Source organism: Barbus barbus (genome assembly GCF_936440315.1).
Source record: "Barbus barbus genome assembly, chromosome: 14".
Taxonomy (NCBI): Eukaryota; Metazoa; Chordata; class Actinopteri; order Cypriniformes; family Cyprinidae; genus Barbus; species Barbus barbus.
This window is the reverse complement of record NC_136742.1, coordinates 13336779-13359190: the sequence shown is the minus strand read 5'-3', so window position 1 is coordinate 13359190 and position 22412 is coordinate 13336779. Positions and strand designations below refer to the sequence as shown.

The 22412-nt window shown below is 36.5% G+C and overlaps 2 protein-coding genes across 3 annotated transcripts; one reads left to right on the top strand and one right to left on the bottom strand.

Annotated features, from left to right (window-relative positions):
- Window positions 1–558: 558 nt before the first annotated feature.
- On the top strand, window positions 559–12196 carry LOC306879808 (cerebral cavernous malformations protein 2 homolog). Of its 2 annotated transcripts, none has more exons than XM_079433005.1 (10): window positions 559–863; window positions 5161–5337; window positions 7271–7354; window positions 7437–7620; window positions 7751–7881; window positions 8127–8262; window positions 8477–8531; window positions 8638–8761; window positions 8893–9031; window positions 9707–12196. In XM_079433005.1, exons 1-10 carry the CDS (start codon window positions 834–836, stop codon window positions 9991–9993), a joined length of 1347 nt encoding a protein of 448 aa, XP_079289131.1. In that variant the 5' UTR covers window positions 559–833; the 3' UTR covers window positions 9994–12196. The 2 variants fall into 2 exon arrangements, with proteins under 2 accessions (XP_079289131.1, XP_079289132.1); XM_079433006.1 differs by lacking the exon at window positions 559–863 and adding an exon at window positions 4383–4497.
- A 3348-nt stretch (window positions 12197–15544) lies between these two features.
- On the bottom strand, window positions 15545–22345 carry LOC306879879 (protein FAM167A-like). Its single transcript, XM_079433106.1, has 3 exons — window positions 22259–22345; window positions 19073–19662; window positions 15545–17140 (listed from the first exon to the last, which is right to left on the bottom strand). The coding sequence occupies exons 2-3, from the start codon at window positions 19409–19411 to the stop codon at window positions 16877–16879; spliced, it is 603 nt and encodes a 200-aa protein (XP_079289232.1). The 5' UTR covers window positions 19412–19662; window positions 22259–22345; the 3' UTR covers window positions 15545–16876.
- Between the last annotated feature and the right edge of the window lie 67 nt (window positions 22346–22412).

The following is a 22412-nucleotide window of genomic DNA, read 5'->3' as shown; positions in this document are numbered from 1 at the left end:
CTGATATGATAGAGATAGATTTCCCAGAGTAACACATTGTTGTTTAATAAAGATATTACATTATTATTATAATTCATTTTTATCATCAAATTGCTTCGATCGAATTACCGTGAAGAAAATTTGCTGAATGTATTCAGAATTCATAAGCATGTAACCACATTCAGGACTGAGGGGATCTGATTAACAATAGTAACTATGTAAATCCATACATAAAGACAGATGTTGTTGAAGGAACAGATTTAAATTAGAAGTAGGCAATGTTACATTATATGTTCAAAATAAGCATTTTGAGATGTTTAGAAGGTAAAGTGTTGTAATTATATTATTTAAGTCTTCTTGTAGCCTTTTTAGGAGTTTGCTGAGGCCCCCTAGTGGGCCCCTCTTTAAAGAGCCACTGTACTAGAACTTATTACGATTACTTACTATTAAGATAGAGTAAAAAGGCACAATCTAAAACATACTAAACTGACACATCTTTAATTTTCAGGGTTTATGAATAAGACAATATGCATTTAGTTTAATATGCGCTTATGAGGTTTTCTGTTTGTCTCGCAAAGCACTGTGGGTAGACGCCCTACGCCCAAAATGGCGGCATGATTGAAAAGTTTGTTGCTGTGTTTGTTTGATCGGCCTCTGTCCCCTTCTGAATAAATCCCCATTTGTTTTTCACGATTCAGAAGGTTAGTCGTTTATTTCCGATCCACGAACACGTGATTTGGATCGGTGTTTAGTTTAGTTTAGCTCGGTAAAGCGCCTCCGTGGACAGATGGCTCTGAACTCGTGGACATCACTGCAGCTAATACAATTAAAATGAAGAGCATTTGTACATAGAGATGGAGGATGACCTAAAGAAAGTCAAAAAGGTAAGTCAACACTGTAATATTATGAGAGTTTACGCTCATGATCCACAAACTGGTTAGTAGCTGAAAAGTGTTGGCCTAACCACAGATAAAGAGCTTTATTAGCTCTCTTCAGCCTCATAAAAACACCCACATTTTATTCTTATCACTGGTGATATTTAGAGGAGTCTCTATGCTTGACTGGATTAGTAACGTTGCTGGTGGTGTTAGTCGCTTTACCCAAAATAACCTGAGAATCTCAGCATGTGACTTTACTGTGATTGTTACTTATCTGTCTCTTGTCATTTTCTAACGAGTTTCTTTTAGTATCTCACTCATACCTCGGGCAGAGATTTACAGAGCCCCCTATGGTCACGTAGAAACAATATTTGAGATACGACCTGCATTTTCTAATCTGTACTGTCTGTTTATCATTTTTTGTACTGATCTATACGATCAGTATCTACTCCAAGATTCATAAACCGCATCCATAGTATCGCAGCATGGTCCTCCAATTAAGAAATATGTCTACACTGATTTTCTTCTAATAGATATGATCCTAAAATATTGGAATTTTAGACTGTATTAAATAAACAATAAAGAGCCAAAACTGCAAAATAACACACAGCCTAGCTCTTGGCTTTTCTTAAAAACTGTCCAGATACATTTATTAACTTTTGCTATATGTATGTATGTGTGTATAGAATATTGTAAATATTATAAATATAATATTAACAAGATAAATTCTGTTTATAATTTTTAAACTAAATTGGTTTGGATATATTTAATATAATATAGATATAAAAATGTAAATTAATATTATTTTTAATGATGATAACATCTACATTTTAGCTACTCTGTGAGCAGAGATTTCTCAATTGTGCGAATGGCTATTTGTGAGTGCAGTTTCAAAATTAAGGGTACAGTTTACACATTTTTGAGCATTTTTGTTAAAATAAAATGATCAGACCTTAAAAGTCTCCTGTCTGTCCCTATTGAGTCTATGTAGAGAATAACTCATCTGTTCGATGAAGAAGTTAATAAGCCTGCAGGAACAGCATTATCTGATGTGAGGAACGGCAGGATCACAGAAGGGTTTCTTGTGATGTGACGTTTCCTATCAGATCAGCGTTTTTGTAGGGGAGGTGTTTCCATGCCGAGCTCAGACTTTCCTCCTCATACACAGGGGAGAATGCAGGGTTGGGTTCTCCAAAGATTCAGACAGGAAGTGACTCCCCCTGTGTCTGCGTCTAAATCCAGTAGCCCCTCACTGCAGAACAAAGATCCAATGGGTGGGGTTGGATCCACATCTAGGGGGTGGAGATGGTAGGTTTAGGGGTGGAGATGGTAGGTTTAGGGGTGGAGATGGTAGGTTTAGGGGTGGAGATGGTAGGTTTAGGGATGGAGATGGGTAGGTTTAGGGGTGGAGATGGTAGGTTTAGGGGTGGAGATGGGTAGGTGTAGGGGTGTAGATTTAGGGATCAGGGGGTGGAGACGGGTAGGTTTAAGTGTTTATAATGTGGGAGGAGTTGGATCTGCATCCAACCTCGCCCCCTGGGTCTTGTGTTCTGCAGTGAGGACCATCTCTCTAAATCACCACTGTGCAACGGATGCTTTTTTTTCCTCAGTCAAAGCAAATCAATTTTCATAGTTTTGTAAGATGTTGTGTAATATCTCAAAGGTTGGGCTTTCAGTCGATATTAATGCGTTAATGTGTTAATGAATGTTTTGGATGTATGATTTAGCATTGGGAATCAGTTCCCCCAAATGGCCACAGGGTGGAGGCATTGAGTAATTTACTCTCAAAATCAGTGTGAAATTTGTTTTATCATAATAATATTTTTGTGATGGCTTGGTAATGTAAACAGCAGCTTTTGTAAAACCTGAAATAAATAAACCTTGAACTTAAAGCAATAATATCTTTTTATATAATCTACCATTCAAAAGTTTGGTGTCGGTGAGATTTTTTTTAAAATGGCTTTGAAAAAAGTCTCTTGTGCTCAAAAAAATATAGTAAAACTGTCCATTTCTTAATATTATTATAATTTAAACTAACAGTTTTTTTATGGTTTTTGACCACTAAAAATGTGTACAATTTAAGAATTTACTTCTAGAGCCAAATTGAAATTACAGTATCTATGGGACTGAACTGTATAGGGCCTTAAAAATGAAGATGCCAAAAGGAATGTTTGTTAAGACCCAATGTGTAAAAGGTCATTAAGATATCTTTAATACTTCTTGAGTTACAGGCATGTAAACTTTGGAGAAAAAACTTAAAAAATGCCTTTTCCCTATATTTGAATGATCACCATTGCCACATAATGCAACAAAGATGGCTAAAGTCAACAGATTTCACTAATAAACCAGCCAATCCCTGTGTAAAATGATGCAGCTGCCGTCTTTCTAAAGTCATTTTTACCCCCCTGAAATTTGACTTTGAATCTCAGGTGAAAAACCTCCTCTACAAAATAGTGGATTACCCAATAAATATTGTCAACATTTAATAATTTGACTTTCATCACTCTACATGTTTATCTTTCTTCAGAAAAATGAAATTTAGTTGATTTGATATGCCATAACTCAAATGCCTTTACTGTCACCTTTGATCAATTTAATGTCCTTGCTGAATAAAAGCAATTTTTCTTTTTAAAAATCTTACTGGCAACCTTTGAAGGGAATGCCTGTTAAATCCAGGTGAGGATCGCCTGTTAAATCCAGGTGAGGATCTCCTGTACACCTTGTTTTCTGAAATTTCAGAAGGACACGTTCCTTTAGTGTCTCCTTTCTTGACTGTTCAATAATTTAGTATGTGAAAGAATTAGGCTTGTCTGAGACGGAATATATCATAGATTCGATGCTCACACGTGAAAACATCTAATGTTGAATGTAATCTATATGTAATTCATCTAATGTTATGAATTAGCTTTGATATACTAGGCTCCATGGGATGTTTTTGAATACTTTATATCAGGGCTCCTCCACCATGCTGTGGACAAAGACTCCTTGGTGGATATAAAATGGAGCAGGGGCCCTCTGTTAAATATTGTATAAAATTAGCATTTTAAGCCAGCCCTATAATAAAATGCTTATAGTACAATATTAATGTATTAATTGTTAAATTATATTATTACCAAGAGCCATATAGTTGTGCATTATAATTGTACTAAATTCATTATAATGAGGGATTGGGCTGATCTTCAACACCTTAACTGGAATAGACTTCTAGACTGTTTGTGTTGTTTTACTCTAAATGGTATAATTATTTTTGGTAGTTCCTCTTTATTAATTACTTCCTACCTAGCCCAGTATTTTGCACCAGAATGGCATTATTGGAGATCATCTTATAGAAGGACAGCAGTTTCTATAACCTTTTTACACTTTGTTTGGGTGTTTCATCACAGGAAATTGTGTTTTCTGTTCTTCCTGATTGCATGAACTATAGCTTAAGGCAGAACATTAGTGTTTGTGTGTGAGGACACGTGTGTGTCGTGGGGTGTGGTTTCTCTTGCTGCTTTGAGGGAGTTAGCACTCATTTGTCAAACCACATGCAACCTGTTTTGAGAGCAGCGTGCAACAGTAGTCGACAGTTGCATAGGACAGCTGTCGTGTGCTGCCAGTTTCCATTGTGCTGTTGAAGTGACTGATCATGGAGACAGAGGTAGGGCTCGCAGAACTCTTGCTTCTTTTCTTAAATGTAATTTTAGCATGCTGTTCACCATTACAAATCCACAGATTGTGAAATACAACGTGGTTGCCTAAACATTCAGTCCGCCTCCAGGTTTCAGCTTTAACTACTTCCAAGAGCTTAGAGACTTTTCTTTTGAATAGCAAGCTGACATTAGTGGTTAGGTTTACCACAGAGTAAGTAGCCGCCTTTTTCCATGAATGTCGATCTCATTATGCTTCGCAAAGGTATAGGGTTTCATAAAAGCCTTCAAGCCAATGTAGTGCTGAGACTAGTTGATTGTGTTGTTGTTTTAAGCCAGTAGTACATTTGAAGGGTAAGGACAGCATGTCAATGCATCTATTTTGCTCATTTATGTTGAATGTTTTAAAAGAAACTGCATATTGCTAAACTTGATTCAGCCTTCCATGGAGGCTGATTTATTTACAGGCTTGGGACTGTTGTAGTAACAGTTGCGCCATCAGTCCAGAACACAGACTTCAAAGATAGACATCAGCAAGACATCAGACATCAGCAAGAATCATTTTGGCGCAGCTAGCCACTGACCAAACTCATAAAATTATGGTCACACTGAAAAAAGTGTTTTTGACTTCCTCTGGTTGTGATGTGATTTCCTCTCTCTCTCTCTTTCTTCAGCCAGGTATTGTGTCTCCATTCAAGCGGGTGTTTCTGAAAGGAGAGAAGGGGAGAGATAAGAAGGCTCTGGAGAAGTCCACTGAGCGCAGGGCCCTCCACACCTTCTCCCTCTCTCTCCCGGACCACCGTATCGACCCAGACATTCTGCTCAATGACTACATTGAGAAGGAAGTTAAGGTATTACTCGCTTTCAAATTTGTGCTATTGTATTATGTGCTCATTTTACCATTTTCTTGGGGGGAAAAAAGCAAAGGTAGAAAGGCCAAACTCTACTGGTTGGAATGCAGACTAGGCAGTGTGTCTAATTGACCGTTCGCAAAGAGCTCGATTGACAGGCGATCTGACCAATCAGAACGCGGATATTATGTGCTGCCGCTGCTATCCGCCATGTTGCCCGACAGCTATGACAGGTCTCCATAGAAACACATGTTAAAACGGGGTAAAAAAGATCGACTGAATTTAAACTTTTTCAATATAACTCAAAATGAAAATGTGCGGAGGGTTAAGCTGTGCCACGGTAACGGTTCCTTTAAAGTACTTGTTTTGCGTACCAGAAAATCTATCATCTCCGGCGCTGTATGCATGGCTTGCAGCGCTTAAGTTAAATACTGAGTGTTAAATAATAAAATGTGTGCTCTCACCATTCTGTGGACAAAATCCCGTGAACTTCGCCCCGAATGGGAGCTTTATATGCACCATGAAATGCATCTGTTGTCTCCTCACGTCCACATTAAACTATGACAGCTCCTTTACTGCAAAAAGACAGTCACTGCAACACTCTAAAGGATGAAACTATGGCGCCATTTGTGCTTTTTAAAACCATTTTCATAATCTGCACTTGCTATACTTTATACTTCATTGCGACAAAGTTCTAAATTTGTTAAAATATTTATTTTATAATAAATCAAAAGATGTGAAAAACTAAGTTGAAATGTCAGCTGCAGCCAATGATTGGTCCTATAGCCTACTGCCATCTCCTGGTTATAACGCCAATTATAATTTTCATCTTAAAAAGTCTATTTTTCAGCGAGACACATTTTTAGCATATTTCTTCATGTCGTCTTCATGAAAGAAAAGTGAACCTTTAATAATGGGAATTTTACCGCACAGAGTTAAGAAATAATAAATGCTTTAAAATTTTATAAGATTTAAAAAATGTGTTCATAGCTATGAAGGCAAGATATCGAGAATATCATTACATTGTCCTTTAAGAGATTTAGCCTAACTGCCTAAACAGTTACGATAGCGTTTATTTGTCAGCATTTAAATGTACAGTTATACTCACGTGGGTACTTTCCTGGGATTACCAGACTCCGCATATAAAATTATATGTTCTTTAATAACATGTAACTGTATGTTAATTCCGCGGTGTTGCAATTATTTTGTTTCTCAGTTTATGATAAGAATGAGGCAGGAGGTGTTTCTGTGAGAGTCTCTACCTATATATAGCACATATAAAATGAGCTTCACCGGAAGATTACGAGCTGGCTTATCTTTATCTGGAAGTTCTAAACAGCGCTCCGTGAATATGGTCAATTGAACTTCAGAGTGTGTAAAAGACTCAACCCTCATTTCCTGTAATATTCTTCTTTTGGATTCAAGCTCTGCATTTGTGTTTGCCACAAGCTCTTCACGGGATCCCATCTTGCAGCAAGTTATTTTTACCAAACCTTTCTTTACCTTATCGACCTATGGCATCCCCCAGGGTTCAATACTTGGTCCTCTTCTATTAGCAGTTTATGCCTCTATTTCGACAGATAATGTTTCCACTGTTATGCTGATGATACCAACATTTATATCAACTCCTGTGATTTCTCCCCTCCCTTCCTTAGTTTCCTAGCTAGCTAGTTAGGGAATTTCATGGGTGGCAGGTTATTTAACATTAACATTACTGCTTCTAGATTCTAGAACTCCTTAGACGAAAGAAAAAATAAAATAAAATAAAAACTCTGTAGTGCAGTCTCATGGTGTATCTCTTATTTTCTTTTGCCATTTTTTTAATATAAATAATTGTTTTTCATTATCTTCCTGTTTATCGTGCTCTGTAAAGCGATATTGTTTTCTAGAAAGGCTCTAAATCATTATTGTTGTTTTGTTATTACTATTGTAGTATCTGGGACAGCTGACCTCAGTTCCTGGATATCTGAATCCCTCCAGCCGCACAGAAGTTCTGCAGCTTATTGACAATGCCAGGGTAAGAGTAACAGTCAATGACATTGCCTTATTTTACAATATGAAGATAAATTCCCACATTGCTTCTCTAATGCGTTTTGCAGAAGTCTCATCGGTTGGCTGGGCAGCTGACATCAGAGCAGGATGCTGTTGTCAGTTTGTCGGCATACAATGTGAAGCTCGTGTGGCGTGACGGAGAAGACATCATTCTCCGCGTACCTATTCATGACATCGCAGCTGTGTCCTACATCAGAGACGACTCACTTCACCTCGTGGTGCTAAAAACAGGTATGCTGTAATGTGAAAGAGCATTACACAAAAAGCTAAACAGAACACAGTAATGGACATTTTTTTTCTAGGATAATGTGTGAAAATAATTTTGGGTTTTCTTACCATGGGGTGTGATTTGTGTTTGCAGCTCAGGAGCCCGGTGGTTCTCCATGTCATAGTACAGAGACGTCAAAATCTCCCACTCTGAGCTCTCTTTCGGAGAGTGGGGCTGTGCTTGTGGAGGTCTGCTGCCTGCTTGTTCTGGCCGTCGACAACAAGGTTGGCTTTGATCATTTAAAAGGACCATATTTTGTCTATGTTCAAATAAAGTGGCATATTCTGCGTTTTTTTTTTTTTTTTGTCTTGACAAACCATACAGGATTAAGTTTTTGTGTAAGTCATTTATTGCAAAAACTACTATTTTGTGCAGTGTACTGTTACTTTTGATGTTAATAAAAGCAGCACTGGTTTGATTATCGTGAGCTCAGGTTTTTTTTTATTATTGTGAGCTCTGTTTTTTTCAGGCTGCAGCAGAGGAGCTCTGTCTTCTACTCAGTCAAGTCTTCCAGATCGTCTACACAGAGTCCACCATTGACTTCCTGGACAGGGCCATCTTTGATGGAGCCACAACCCCCATCAGGCATCTCTCGATCTGTAGCGGTGAGTAGGCAACAGCTTCATCATTTCGGGATTTCCCAGTAAATTTGTGCTTGCCCAAAACCACTGACCACAGTCAGTTTCACATCACTTTTTCATCTGGGGTGGTTTATTGGAACCATATTTATGCTTCCTGAAGCTTAGTTTGTTCATATCACACTGACCTTGTAGCAAAATGAAAGATTTCGAAATACTTTCCTTATTTTTCCAATAACAGAGGACTCCTCGAGCAAAGATGCCAAAGAAGTGTTTGAGGCCGAGGCGAGCACATTGTGAGTATCGCTTCAACTGTCCTCTGCAGTAATGTGCTATTTTATTTCTTGAATTGAGCAATCATTGTGTTTTTGTCCAATCTCTTTTGTCTAATGCTTTCCAAAGTTCTCTAGAGGCAGGACATTCCTCTAGCCCCTCCTCCACCCCGGCCTCACCACAAACCATAACAACCAGTGAGAGTGAACTAAGCACAACAGCTGCTGAACTGCTACAAGACTACATGACCACAGTGAGTGTTTGTGTGTAGAGTGCAGTGTAAAAAAATACATTTGATTGTCTGTTGTTAGAGTCTGTAATTAGGTTTTGTATAATAAATGATACCATGATGCATTTCCGTTTTCCTGTCATCCTCTGCTATAGTTGAGGACAAAGCTGTCATCTCAGGAGATACAGCAGTTTGCCACACTGTTACGCGAGTACAGAAACGGAGCCTCCATCCATGAGTTCTGCATCAACCTGCGTCAGCTTTACGGAGACAGCAGGAAGTTCCTCCTCCTGGGTTAGTTACATATTAAGGTGTTAAATTTGTTTTAAACATAGTTTTCTATGGACTACTTGTTGCTCATTGACTTTATACGCAAATCTTTAACATTAATGCACGCAGAGTTGTTATTGTTAACTAAAACTATGAATTGCTTTCATTTAATTGAAAAAAAACCGCATATTAGATGGGGGAAAAAAATAAAAAACCAAAATGGAAATAAAAGTATCAAGCTAAATATCAAAAAACGAATTAAAAATAAAATTACTCAAATTAAAATAACTGAAAATAAACTTTTATTTTACTGATGTAGCTTTTTGTTTCTTTAAATGAAGTCATTCCATATACTGGAGTCCACTTAGTAGAATGTTTTTAAATAAATGATGAGATTTTTGATGAATTTCCACCGTCTCACTGACCCTTAGAATTAAATGTATAGATTTTTGCTACTGTATCTTTAAGACTTGTGATATGTGAATGTATAATTTGCATAGTAGAAGAGTAACTACCTGCAGTTTGAGAGTTTGCTGCCATGTCCAGTTTTGTTGTTGCTAATTCCATCCTTCAATAATAGACTCTGTTAAACCTGTGAGACATTTTGACAGGTTCAAATGATTTGTGCTGAAATGTGTCACAAATTGTGTTGGAGAATTTCTGCATTTATTGAATTCAGTTCCGCTTTCTCCTCTCCAGGACTGCGGCCTTTCATTCCTGAGAAGGACAGCCAGCACTTTGAGAACTTTTTGGAAACCATCGGTGTGAAGGACGGCCGCGGCATCATAACGGACAGTTTTGGGCGTTACAAACGTACGACAAGCTCTGCGTCAGACTCCACCACTAATGGAAACGGTGCTGCGGGCGCATCGGATGAAGGAATGGCCACCTCTGAGGGTGACGAATGGGACCGCATGATTTCAGACATAAGCAATGACATAGAAGCGTTAGGAAGCAGTATGGACCAGGACGGCGTGTCGTCTTGATGTCACACACTGGGTCAGTGACTCGCAGTGTGCTTTTAGCCAATCACCACTTTAGATAATCACATGGGCCATCGGTCCATATTGCTGTCCATCAAATCTGACAATGCTGGAGTTCGGATACTGTTTGGAGACCACTTCCTGACCATCATCCTTTTTTTAATATGTTGTGCCATATTAACACAACCGGATTTTTTTAGATTTGACAGTTGTGATTTTTAAGACCTATGATAGAAGGATCGTGTATTGCTGTGGACAGCAGTTGTGTTCTTTTGGGATGTTTATTGGCAGTATCTGCTACCACTAATGAGAAACCTTGTTGCTGGTAGATGTTGCTCTTTCACACTGATCTGTATGAAAGCTTATTTCCACCACAGAATAAAAAGGTATTTGCTACCTTTTATTTTATAATTCTGACTTTTTCTTCACAGTTCTGACAAAATCTCAGAATTGCGAGATATAAACTTAAGATGTTAATTTACAATTATGATTTTATTACTCAATTGAGAGAAAAGTCAGAAATGTGAGGTAAGAGATCGCAGTTAATTTATTAATAAAAAAAAAAGGTAAATATGACTTTTTATCTCACAGTTTAGACTTTTTAAGCAAATGCAATTTTAAGCTCTTGCTATTGACTTTGTCAGAATTGTGAAAACAAAAATATCTCAGTTCTGAGTTTCCTCAGAATTGCAAGAAAGTCAAATCTTAGAAAGAATTCAAGTGTGAGATGTTAACTAAAATTGCTTCAAAACTTGTTTGAACTCAGTTGTGAGAGCAGTCTAAATCATGAGAGAAAAGTCACAATTACCACTTTTATCAGTATATATATAAAAAAAGTTTTTTCAATTCAGACTTTTTTTTTAGAATTGCAAGTTTATGTCTTGCAATTGAGTTTATATCTTGAAATTAAGACTTCAGAATTTTGAGAAAATCTCAAAATTGGAGAAGGTCAGAATTTTGAGCAAAGAGTTGAATGATAACTCATTCTGAGAAAATTTTCGATTGAGAAAAATATTGTTATTAAGAGTATTTGGAATTTCCAATTAATGTAGGCCTGTTGCATTATGGCTATTATTATTAAGTTACTTTTATTATTAAATTAATATTACAATTAATTTGCGCCGCAATAATTTCATAGCGCATCACCGCATAACTGACGCACGCGTGAGGATAATAAAAGATTAGGCTATTAGCTTAGGCTACTCCTCATTGAAAATCAGGTCTATTAGCATATAGCCTACAATCAATTATAGGCCAATAGCCTAAATAAAATTAACACTTCAGTCATCAATGAAACTTAAGAGCAGCTTTATTTTAAGCACCGACTTTCAAAAACAACCTGTTCAACACAAAATACGTTTCTTCTCATTGTTTTCACTATGTTCGGGCCACAAGAGAAACATTAAGGAAATAAATTAAAACAGTTAACGTAATATACCGCATATTAAGTTGCATCTCCAGTTTACATTTTGCAATTCTGACTATTGTGAGTTTATAATGTTCAATTGTGAGATTTGTTTGTGAAATGATCATTTGAAGGTAACTTTTTCAACTTTAAGATTCTGTCACAGAAATAAGCTTCCGCAGATGATCAGTTTGCTTGTCTCATTTAATAGTAATGCGACTTTTGATCAGTGTGAAGGTGCAGTTTGGAGCATTGCCTAGTGGCCTTCCTAAAGCGTGATCTGCATTGCCTTATGTGTTTTGTAACCTGATGGAAGTGAGGTGCAGTATATTTCCTCCTGCACTGAAGTGCTAATCAAAACTTGACCCTTTTTACACCCTTATATTAACTGGTCATTGTTCTTGTTACACTTGTTTTTCCTCTAACATATATTTTTCACTTCTTTTATACTTGTTTCAGCCAGGATTGATTATAATTACCCAGTTATTATCATGTGGGTTTCTTCAGGTAGGAAATGTAGCATATATATTTTTTTGGTTTTGACTGAAAACCTGGAAAATTTGGATATTAGACAAAGTCAGTTTACTGGCTGATTGAGAATGCAATATTCAGTACACTGCATTACACTCATGTCCCGTCATTCATTGTATCTCCTCAAGAGTTTTCAGTTGTCTTAACATAGTGCCTTGCAGAATCACTGATTGTATCATCCAACATGGATGCAAGTAATATTCTGTAATCTGTACAGAACGTGACTGAAGTATGAGCTTATTAAAAAGTGCAGCTCTTACATCCTCATTTATTACTTTTGTAGCTTACTTTTTTTATTTTTATTTTTGGGCTTCTTTTGGATCCTTTGTATTCATATTTAGCCTTTTTTATACCAGAGATCATATACCATTGTTGCCAGCAGGGGGCACTTGACTAGCAATCCAGATTGACCATCATTAGCCCACATAAATCATTTGTATAGAAAGATAGATAAGAACAAGATGTTCTTGATCAGCAAATCAGCATATCAGAAGGATTGTGTGACACTGAAAACTGGAGTAATTATGCTGAAAATTCAGCTTTGCATCACAAGAATAATTTACATTTTAAAACGTTCACATTCGTATTTCACATATATTAAGTACATTTATTTTCCATTTACACAGCAGGGAATTTCTGTAACTGTGCTCCAAATTCCTCACACTTGTTTAAAAGACCTACACACAACTAATGACTAATAAAAACCTAGACAAAAATAGGCAAGTAAGAAGAGTCCCTAACATAGGCATAAGCCTGCTCAATTTATCCAAGCATGTAGCTATCATGCAACGATAAGTAGGATTAAACGTATCCCACAGTGCATTCCCTCTCTCATTAGCGGATGTTACCTCTGAAACAAGATGGCTTTGACCTGGCCTGACTTCTTTTTGAGGTTACCTAGAAGGTTAATTTTGGATAAGATAAACTTGTGCAATAAATCTGCCCTTTTAATTCTTTTGTTCTGGAGAGTCCTTGCCATCAAAGCAGGAGCTAGAGTCCTCAAAGACACCATCTGGCATTATCACATGGCTCCAGAACAAGCTTTGGCACCCGTACATATAAAACGACAGTGCCAAAAGTTTATTCGAGCAGAAGACATTAAGTCGTTCATTAATAATACGCCTCTTGAAGACGAACATGGCGCATAACTTCGCACACACAGCACATACCTTTAATTCCAGGGCGCATGCATGTGTAAAACCCTCATTCCACACTGGAGCCAAGAAGCATATCCTGACAAACTGAGCTGCTTTAGGGACACACAAAAGGTGTCAAAGGTTAGTACCCTGATCCTGAGCTAACAAGGAGCTGGGAGCTTATGTCACGTTAGATGTAATTTGACAAGACAGCTGCACTGGAGAAAATGATACAGAGAGACCTGGTCTCTCATTAGAGCTAAAGTTGACTGGGGAATGGTGGCAGACAATAGCTCCAAAACAGCATGTGTCTTGATGGTTTATAAAGACAGTAAAGAGTGCATTAGTGCCCACCCACTTTTTCAACACCATTGGTTCTGGAAGTGTTTATCCAATTAATTTTTTAAAAAGTCTTTGTTAAAAAGTTAAAAGCCGCCATGAGCCTTGTCAACCAGCTATGAGGTGAATCACAACTTTAAAAAGTATTTGGAAATCAGACAAAAGCACAAATGTTCAAGACTGTTCTGTAATGAGGGAAAGAACTACAATCCCACAAACCACTGTGAATTACAACATTAAATTAACAGAGAAATATTCAACTAATGACTTGGTATATATTGTGATAGTAAATCAAAATATGCATAACAGACATTAAAATATTTTCGTAGGGACACTGATTCTATTGCATCATTTGCAGTGCTTCATGGGGGTTGGTGAATGCTAAAGAGTTTATTTGGAACAACTGACTGGTGGAGATTTCTCTGCAGATTCATGGGTAATGTAGTTTTTCACCAGGAATTTTGCTGTTGAACACATATGTTTAAAACATAAATTGCAATAATGTGGACTGATGGCTTCAACAAAAGCATATGTCATTGATTAACAACCTTGTGGCTCACCAAAGGTCTCAAAAAACAGCTCACAACATCCTCCGCCATTATCAAGAGTACCACGATGCACGTGTATACATTCTTCTGCTTGTAAACAAGACTCAGCGCATGCTTGAGTGGTACTTTCGATAATGGCGGAGGACAGTGACGCGGGAAAGAAGAATTGCTGAATAAAGTCGTTATTTTGGTTTTCTTTGCCCCCAAAATTATTCTCGTAGCTTTGCAAAATTACAGTTGAACCACTGATTTCACATTTTTACAACATCTGGGAACATTTCAATTGCATTGCTGTCTATGGAGGGTCAGAAAGCTCTTGGATTTTATCAAAAATAACTTAATTTGTGTTCCGAAGATGAACGAATGTCTTATGGGTTTGGAACGACATGAGGGTGAGTATTAATGACATAATTTTCATTTTTGGGTGAACTAAGCCTTATATGCTATAATTAAAAATCAATTCCCCTACACTTTTAGAAAAAAAGGTACAAAGATGTCACTGGGGCGATAAGGTACGAAAGCTAAAAGGTAAATTTTTGTACTTACATATTTCTAAATATTGCATATTAGTACATACAAGTACTTCAAAAGTACATACTGTTATATTGGTATTTTTGAATGGGTACTGCCCCAGTGACAGTTTTGTACCTGAGAGCTTTTTCTGAGAGTGTGTGGAGAAAATAGAATGGGATTTTTACTTCCGGAGCCAGATTGTTGCATTCGGTGGCTTTACACAAAAGATTCAGTTTTGTAAAAAAAAACATTATTTGATTAAGCAATGTCACACGAGTAGATATTATGCCAACAACATGACTGTGAGTGTGATACTGCATTTTTAAGTTTAATAAACAAGAAATTAATATTGAGTAACTTTAATTTTGTAGACAATATCACTGAAAGTAGTTCCGATACAAAAAAACAGTGAAACGTCTCCACGCTATCAGCTGGTCGACCAATCAAATTCGATTGCTATAAGAAAGTGTTAAAACTGCTAATTGTGAGACAATATGTCAAGTCCCACATTGCTTTGGAAGTTTATCTTTGATCAAGGATGGTTTGGCTGTATACAAAAGCCAGTCATTGTGAAAGGATGTGAAACACTACCTTCCTGAAAAACACACCCGTTCAGTTTTTGTTCAGAGCTGGTTTCACTGCATCTTTTGAAGAAACGTGAATGAGAAAGCCAAGACATTTTCTCTGAGGTAGGCCTATTGTTCTGACTGAGTTATCAAGCACAATATTCACACTCATTAAAAAAGCACAGCAAATGTTTAAGATCAACATGAAAACCAAGTGAACCAAAATACTCCAGTGTTCAAACAAACAGGAAGTGCCTAAACATCCACAAATAAGGTAATTGAGTGTAGTAATAGCACTTATTATCGTAGCCTTTGCACACATGTTGGAGTTTTTGTTTACAAAAATGTCATTTGAATGATGGAGATCTGCTGAGATGCTCCTCCCAAATTGGGCAAAATGGAACCACTTAAGAGTAATTGGCTACATAGAGATTGACATCAGCTCAATGTACACAAAGCGGTAAAATGACGATTCTTGCTCCCTTTCATAGTAACATACTAACTCAGCAACAATGTACTGTAAAACATTTATTAGATGAATTATCAGAGGATTTTGTAAGCATGTTTCCACAGATGATCTGTAGACTGGGATGTTATTGTACTGTACATAGCAAACGCCATCTTTACTGTACATGCCAAGCATAATATTTTTTAATATATCTAACCACAACCGAGTTATGTTTATAAGATATTCTTCCATATAAAATACAAATGTGTGTAAAAAAAATCAAACATGCAAACTCATGTAACTACTTGAGACATTTTGTGTCATACATAAGCAAAACTGAATTAAGGCTGTGGCTCTGTTCCAAAACCTAGTGAGCTGCTTCACTACGGCCTACATAATCATAATCATAATCATGAACTTCACAAGAGACTGATTTGGAGTGCTCTACATAGGTAGCAAGTCTGTGTGGCACACAATTTGCATTACTCTTTGGAGATTTGATTCATTTTATCTCAACAGAGTGCAACATTCTGGTTCCAGAAGTGAAAAACCAATAATTTTCTCTTTTGGGGAATTGGTTTTTAATAATAACTTATAAACCATTAAAGAAAAGCCTTCTGTGAGCTTCAATGTTGTTAATCGATGCAATAGAAAGATTGATGCAATCAGAAATGTTTTTGCTTCAAATCAAAGTTTATGTTGTGATTTGTTTCATAGCTGGTTGGTTTGGTTTATGGCTTATAACTCTTTAATGAAAACGTTTTAAAATCCATAGGGGAAAAATGAATGGGGAAAAAAAAATTCTGGAGTGAAGGCAGCTGAAAAAATGGCTGTGTGCTGTTGGCATTAACATGTTGCTAAGCTAACGCACTAATAAGCATAAAAAAAACACATCTTCATCAATACTTTTCAATATTAATGGATATGTACCTTTATTAATAATCAACATTTCTAATGCCTTGTCTGCAATGCTCACAGAGCTTATCGCAATGTATTATGGGATTGCTTTCACCATGAATGCTGCCTTAGAATTTGGCAAGGTGTCTTGGAGGCACTATAATTAAGATGCCTATTTTGGAACACTCTTTACGCATTTGATAGTTTACAAGGTTTTGAAACAGAGTATGTGTGTGGTCAGCAACATCATTTGATATCTCATGACCACAACAAGGACTGTATCTAAGGCATAGAGCCATGGCTAGTGGATCAGACATTTTCTAGAAGTCATTGTCTATTGTTCATTTGATTAACTGTAAAGGTTTGACTGGCACAAGAACATAGAGCACACAGGATGTTCTGTGACAACAGTTCTCTTGGGTTCCAAAACATTTGTCCAAGATCATTCACTTCAAGATCATTCACTTTTTGAGTCACTAATTCTTGGGTCATGCGTTAAATGGCTAGCAAAGGGAAAAGCGTCTGGAGTTGATGTTCATCTTGGTGACACCAATGAGGCGCAATGGTGAAGAGAGTCCAAACCCTGGAGTGACGGGTCCATCACACAGAAGATCCGACAGCTCGTCACGCTCCTCCAGGCCAAAGGTGGCGTCGTTGAGCATCCGGCGATGCAGGTGACACGTCTGCTCCACTTTGAGTTTGTTGATGTCACCGCGTAGTCGCATAAGTTGGCGGGCCAACTGCTGGTCCTGGATGCGCATCTCCATCTATGAAAGAATAACAAGTGGGAGTAACTCAATAAACGGTGGGCTCACCCAAAAATGGAAATTCTATCATTAATTACACACCCTCATGTTGTTTCAAACTTGTAACACAAATTAAGATATTTCTGATGAAATCTGATAAAGCTTTCTGACCCAAGGCCCAGAAAGGACATCGTTAAAATAGTCCATGATGAAATAGTGTTCCGAAGATGAACGAAGGTCTTATGGGTTTGAAACGACATGAGGGTGAGTAATTAATGACAGAATTTTCATTTTTGGGTGAACTATTCCTTTAAGGCTTAATTATATCACTTTGTGCCTCCTCAAATTTCCTAGTGAAAATTATGAAGCGTTTACTTAGACATAATGAGACAATGTTTACTTATTTTACACAGATTAGATGAATAGATTCAGGGTTCTCAACTGGCCATCAAGATACACTTTCCTGCAGAGAAATACTCCCTTTAAAAGTTTAGAGAACATTTGAATACTTTTTACAATAAAACACCATTTCAGTTATTCAACCTCATAATTTCACATTTAATTCAATGTTACCTGACATTTCTTTGTAATTAAATGTAAAAAAATTACTAGCAATTTCTGAGTAAAATAGTTTCTACACTGTTTTCAGCATTATTACTCCAGTCTTCATGATCCTTCAGAAATCTTTCTAATATGCTGATTTGGTGCTCATAAAACATTTGTTATTATTATCAATGCTGAAAACTGTTGTGCTGCTTAATATTTTTGTGGAAACGGATGTATTAATATAAATCTTTTGTAACATTATAAATCTTTATTGTCACGTTTGATCAATTTAATGCATTCTTATTGAATAAATAGAAATCTTACTGACCCCGAAACTTGGAAAAGGTAGTGTAAGTCTCTCTACCTTTCAGGCTCATGGCAAAATGCCTGGCGTGAACCTACAGCTGCTTAATTGCTACTAACCATTTAAACAAACATGGGCATGTAGATCCATCTTTGTTAGAAAACATGCGTTTGCCAGTTTCACATAACAAGGGGCTCAAAATTAGGGAGGTGATATGGATCTTCAGAAGTCCTGCAACTTGCCCTATTTTTTGGTTATTGTGTCCAATTTTCTTTGTGTAAATGTTTATGGACACACACAGGGCAAAAGCGGTGGAAGAAAGGCTTCTGATGTGGCTAAAGGAGCCTCATTGCATGCCTTGGCTGTAATGGTCTGAATATAAAAGTATGCCTTGAACCACATGGCTGAGTGGAAGAGAAGTGATTACACTTAGAGGAACAGAGAGCGATCACCTCTCATGCTCATCTGCTCACCATCTTTTCCACTCACTTTAACATGAATGGCAATCTCTCACGCAGTGATGTGGTAATGTAGGCCTGCGCATTCACTCCATTGTTTCATTCAAATTAGCTAACTAATGGGGATGCTGTTTGTTTTCTTCCCTTACAGAAAGCTGATTGCAAAATAGCAGCAAGTATTTTGAAAAATGTAATTTTTGAGAACATGATAATGACAAATATGAGACAATCCATTTTAAAATGAATTGTGTTAAATAAAATCAAGAAAAACACCTTAAATGAGTGAATGTCCATAATCACTATTGAAATATATATCTATATATATATATATCTATATATATATATATATATATATATATATATATATATATATATATATTTTATTTTTTTATTTTTATTTTTTATCTATTTTTAAGGTATTTTTTATTTATACAAATAAATGATTAATTATATTTTTATATGATATTAATTATACCTTTTTTGGGAGTTGCACCACATGACATTTTACCTAAAACTTGTCACTTGTAATCTTGTCATAAAAAGTCAAGTTTTCTGATATTTTAAGAGACGCTGGCATGCATTATTCAGAAATAATGCCATTTAACTTCAGTCAACAAATGAAGATTTTGAACAGTTTTGACTTACCAGTTCTTTTCTAAGCCAAACCAGAGCTTCATCAATATTATCAAATCCTCCAAGGCTTCTAGAAATCTGGGCATTTCCTGCAGTCACTTGGGAATTCTGAGGTGTGACGTCAGGCTTCAGTCCAGCACCATTCTCCAGCTCTGATGAGCCCTCTGACACGGCTAAGCATCTGGAGCTCTGAGCTTCCACTCGTTCCTTCCACTCAAGATAAGACGGCCTTCTGGTCTCAAGCCTGAGCTTCTCTGTCAGTGCTTTCAGGTTTCTCAAATGATCATCTGGGGCAACCTCAAGGCCATCACAGTCCTCTATGTCAATTTGAGGTATTGGGCTGGCATCCATGGCCTTTTGAGGAAGTGGTTAGAGTTGCCAAAAATAAACAGTTAAAATCAATTTAAGTGGTCAGATGATCTCATTGCCTTGTTGGATCAATAAAGGTACAGTAGACCTTTGGATTTGCTTGCAGTAACCAGGATGGTGTGTCTTTGGGGTTATAAATTAAATCAACAATGCAGATATTGAGCTTCCATTTTTCCAACAGTATCGTCCCCGTAGCGTAGCAGTCCTAACATACCTTGCTTCTTGATCCTTTCCTTCAATTGAAACGAACGTGGTTACCTTTTCATCATTTAAATTGTATTTTAATAGCATATAAAATTTCCATACATTTCATGTTGACAGTTTTAACATAAACAAGTACACTTAATGTGATGCATATTTGTCACATAAATGAATCCATTTTTTGTTATTTATTAATATAAAATAAATTTATAAATAAAATGTATTTATTATTTTTAATAAAATGTATTTATTATTTTTTAATAATTATACGATTTATAATTACTATTTTAACTGTTTAATCAAACATTTTACCTAAATAAACTAATTGCTCATACTTTTTAAGGGATTCAGTATAATCGTTTTCACAATTAACATATTTAGGCTGATTCAAATAATATATTTTGAATATATGATTATTTAAATAAAATTAAATACAAAAGGATTTTTTCAAAGTTGTAAATAAAAGATTATTGGAATGAAAAATACTTTTTTTCAAACTTTCTTGCTTAATACAGTACATTACTTGCTGTTTCTTTGTAATTGTTTGTGAAATTTACTAGCAATTTTTGAGTGAAATGTTTCTGTTGTTTTTTTTAGTGTAGATGCCAATTAATAAACTATACAATGACTACATTATTTTAGTGTAAGTGAAAAACTATATAAAAGTATGAAGAAATTATGCATTTGATAGATTATTTGGTTTTAATTTGTAAAACCAGAAGCTATTCCTCTGAGCTAAATCATGGTTAAAATGGGAAGTTTACTGATCACATGGACACTTCCCATCCATGCCTTGTATCTCACTGTGGATCTTAGAAAGCTGGTGGTTGCCATAGCAACTAAACCCAGCCAATGAGTCAGCAGCACTGAAGACTGTCTGCTCTAAAAAAACTAAATGTCACTCCTCACTAGAGCAGCCAGACCTGTGACAATCACCAAAGAACATAATGGTGCTCAATTACAGCCTCTCATTACTCTAATACAGACAAGCAAAACTACTGCTGAGAACACAATCACATGAATTTCTGTTACACAGCAATGCATCAGCATTGTGCTTATAATCTAATTACTCTCAGGACCACCCACATTTTTAATGCTTTCCCGCAAAGCTGTCTGACCAATGTATTTGTGATATAGTGTTTGGCGCATTGCCTTGATGTCTTTCATCATCGCAGCTGCTTTAGGAATGCATTCTTCCCATAAGAGGAGTGTGCTGGTTGTTAATTGGCCTCACATTAACCTCCACACGGCTGCGGGACTAATCACACTCCTGAAGTCTTGGCTCATTTAGTGCTTTGCTCCACCTCCTGCACTGTGTGTGGCAGCACTATCGTGACTCATCTCACAGGGGGATCCGTTCATCCCAGACCACACTCACTTAAGTCTGAAAAAATGTGCTTTTTAAAATACTTACTGACTACAAACCAAGACTTTAACATATGAGGCAAACTAATGATAATTCATGTGAAATAAGGCTTGAGACTCTACAACGAGAATGAAAATACTGTATATTATATATAATATGTATATGTAATATAAATGCCTGTAGCATGAATATATCAAGACTAAAAAGACTTGAAGGTTTTACTTGATTTAATAAAACTTGGCACTTTATTTTACAGTCCTGTTCTGCATGCACATACTATTTAATTAGTAATTACAATAACTGGTTAATAACTGGGTATTGACCCTGAACCTACCCATAAACCTAACCTTAACCCATGTGGTTAGCTTATATTACCCAGTACTTTCTCAGGTAAGTACTCTATAAGTATATGTAAGGACACATACTGTAAAATAAAGTGCAACCTATAATATAATGACCTGGAAAATTTCAAACTTTTTTTATTCCCTTTTCATGAATAATATTGGTTTTGAGTGGTGTATCTTTCCACGCTCTCTAAAGTATTATGTTTAGAATGCAGATCTCAAGGGAAAATTGTTCCTTTTTCCAGACATATTAAATGTTCTTGAGGCCAAACACTAGGCATGACTGCGTTTATCCATGTCTAATTAGATGCGGTGAACCGTACTGTCGTATATCTGGAGTGCAAATCTTGGTTTCTCAGCATAACATGATTCTCCGATTTGGAGTGAAAATGAACTAGCCAAAGTCTCACTTCACAATCATGGTCATAAGTATTGCCTTAATGTCTAATAACTTTCCGTTGAAGCTGTTACTACATGTAACAACATTACTTTGATTATTACCAAATAGTTTATTTATTATACATGTCACATAGCAATGATTAACTGAGCCCTGGTAAATACAAACTAAATGAAAGCATGTCCAGGTGTTGAATAACTCATGTCTAGACAATTCATGAACATGAAATTTGTTTACTTTCCTTTTTTAAAGACAATAACTTAATGAAAGTTACTTTAAAATAGGCTACACCAGCTCACACAGTCAACCTATTAATTAATAAAACATCATAAAGCAGATACATCCTGCGTAGAAAATCATTTAGGCTGTTGAAATTCATCTAAAAAAAACTTACAGCACTCAGGGGGACCATTAGCCAGCTCAATAGTGACTCTTACAGAATATTTGAATATTTTATCTAGTTTATATGTGTTTGGACGCTCTCTTAATGCAGATAGTATTAAGGAAAAGATGATTCTTACCTTCATAGTAGTTTGTCAGGCACTTGTACTCCTCGCGTCCTGTTCTAGAGGAGAGCACTGCTCTTACTCCACACTTGTTTCTTGAATGAGATGAGAGGCTTGAATGGAGGAGGGGCGTAAGCTGCTCAGGATGTGGTTGTCCTGGAGACGGTCA

What these genes read in the sequence shown, in the direction of transcription:
- LOC306879808 (XM_079433005.1), top strand. Translation starts at nt 834, where the DNA reads ATGGAGGATGACCTAAAGAAAGTCAAAAAG. An exon ending in ACATTGAGAAGGAAGTTAAG is followed by an intron (nt 5,338 to 7,270) that starts GTATTACTCGCT and finishes TTACTATTGTAG; the next exon opens with TATCTGGGACAGCTGACCTC. An exon ending in GCATCTCTCGATCTGTAGCG is followed by an intron (nt 8,263 to 8,476) that starts GTGAGTAGGCAA and finishes TTCCAATAACAG; the next exon opens with AGGACTCCTCGAGCAAAGAT.
- LOC306879879 (XM_079433106.1), bottom strand. Translation starts at nt 19,411, where the DNA reads ATGGATGCCAGCCCAATACCTCAAATTGACATAGAGGACTGTGATGGC. An exon ending in TTTGGCTTAGAAAAGAACTG is followed by an intron (nt 17,141 to 19,072) that starts GTAAGTCAAAAC and finishes ATTCTTTCATAG; the next exon opens with ATGGAGATGCGCATCCAGGA.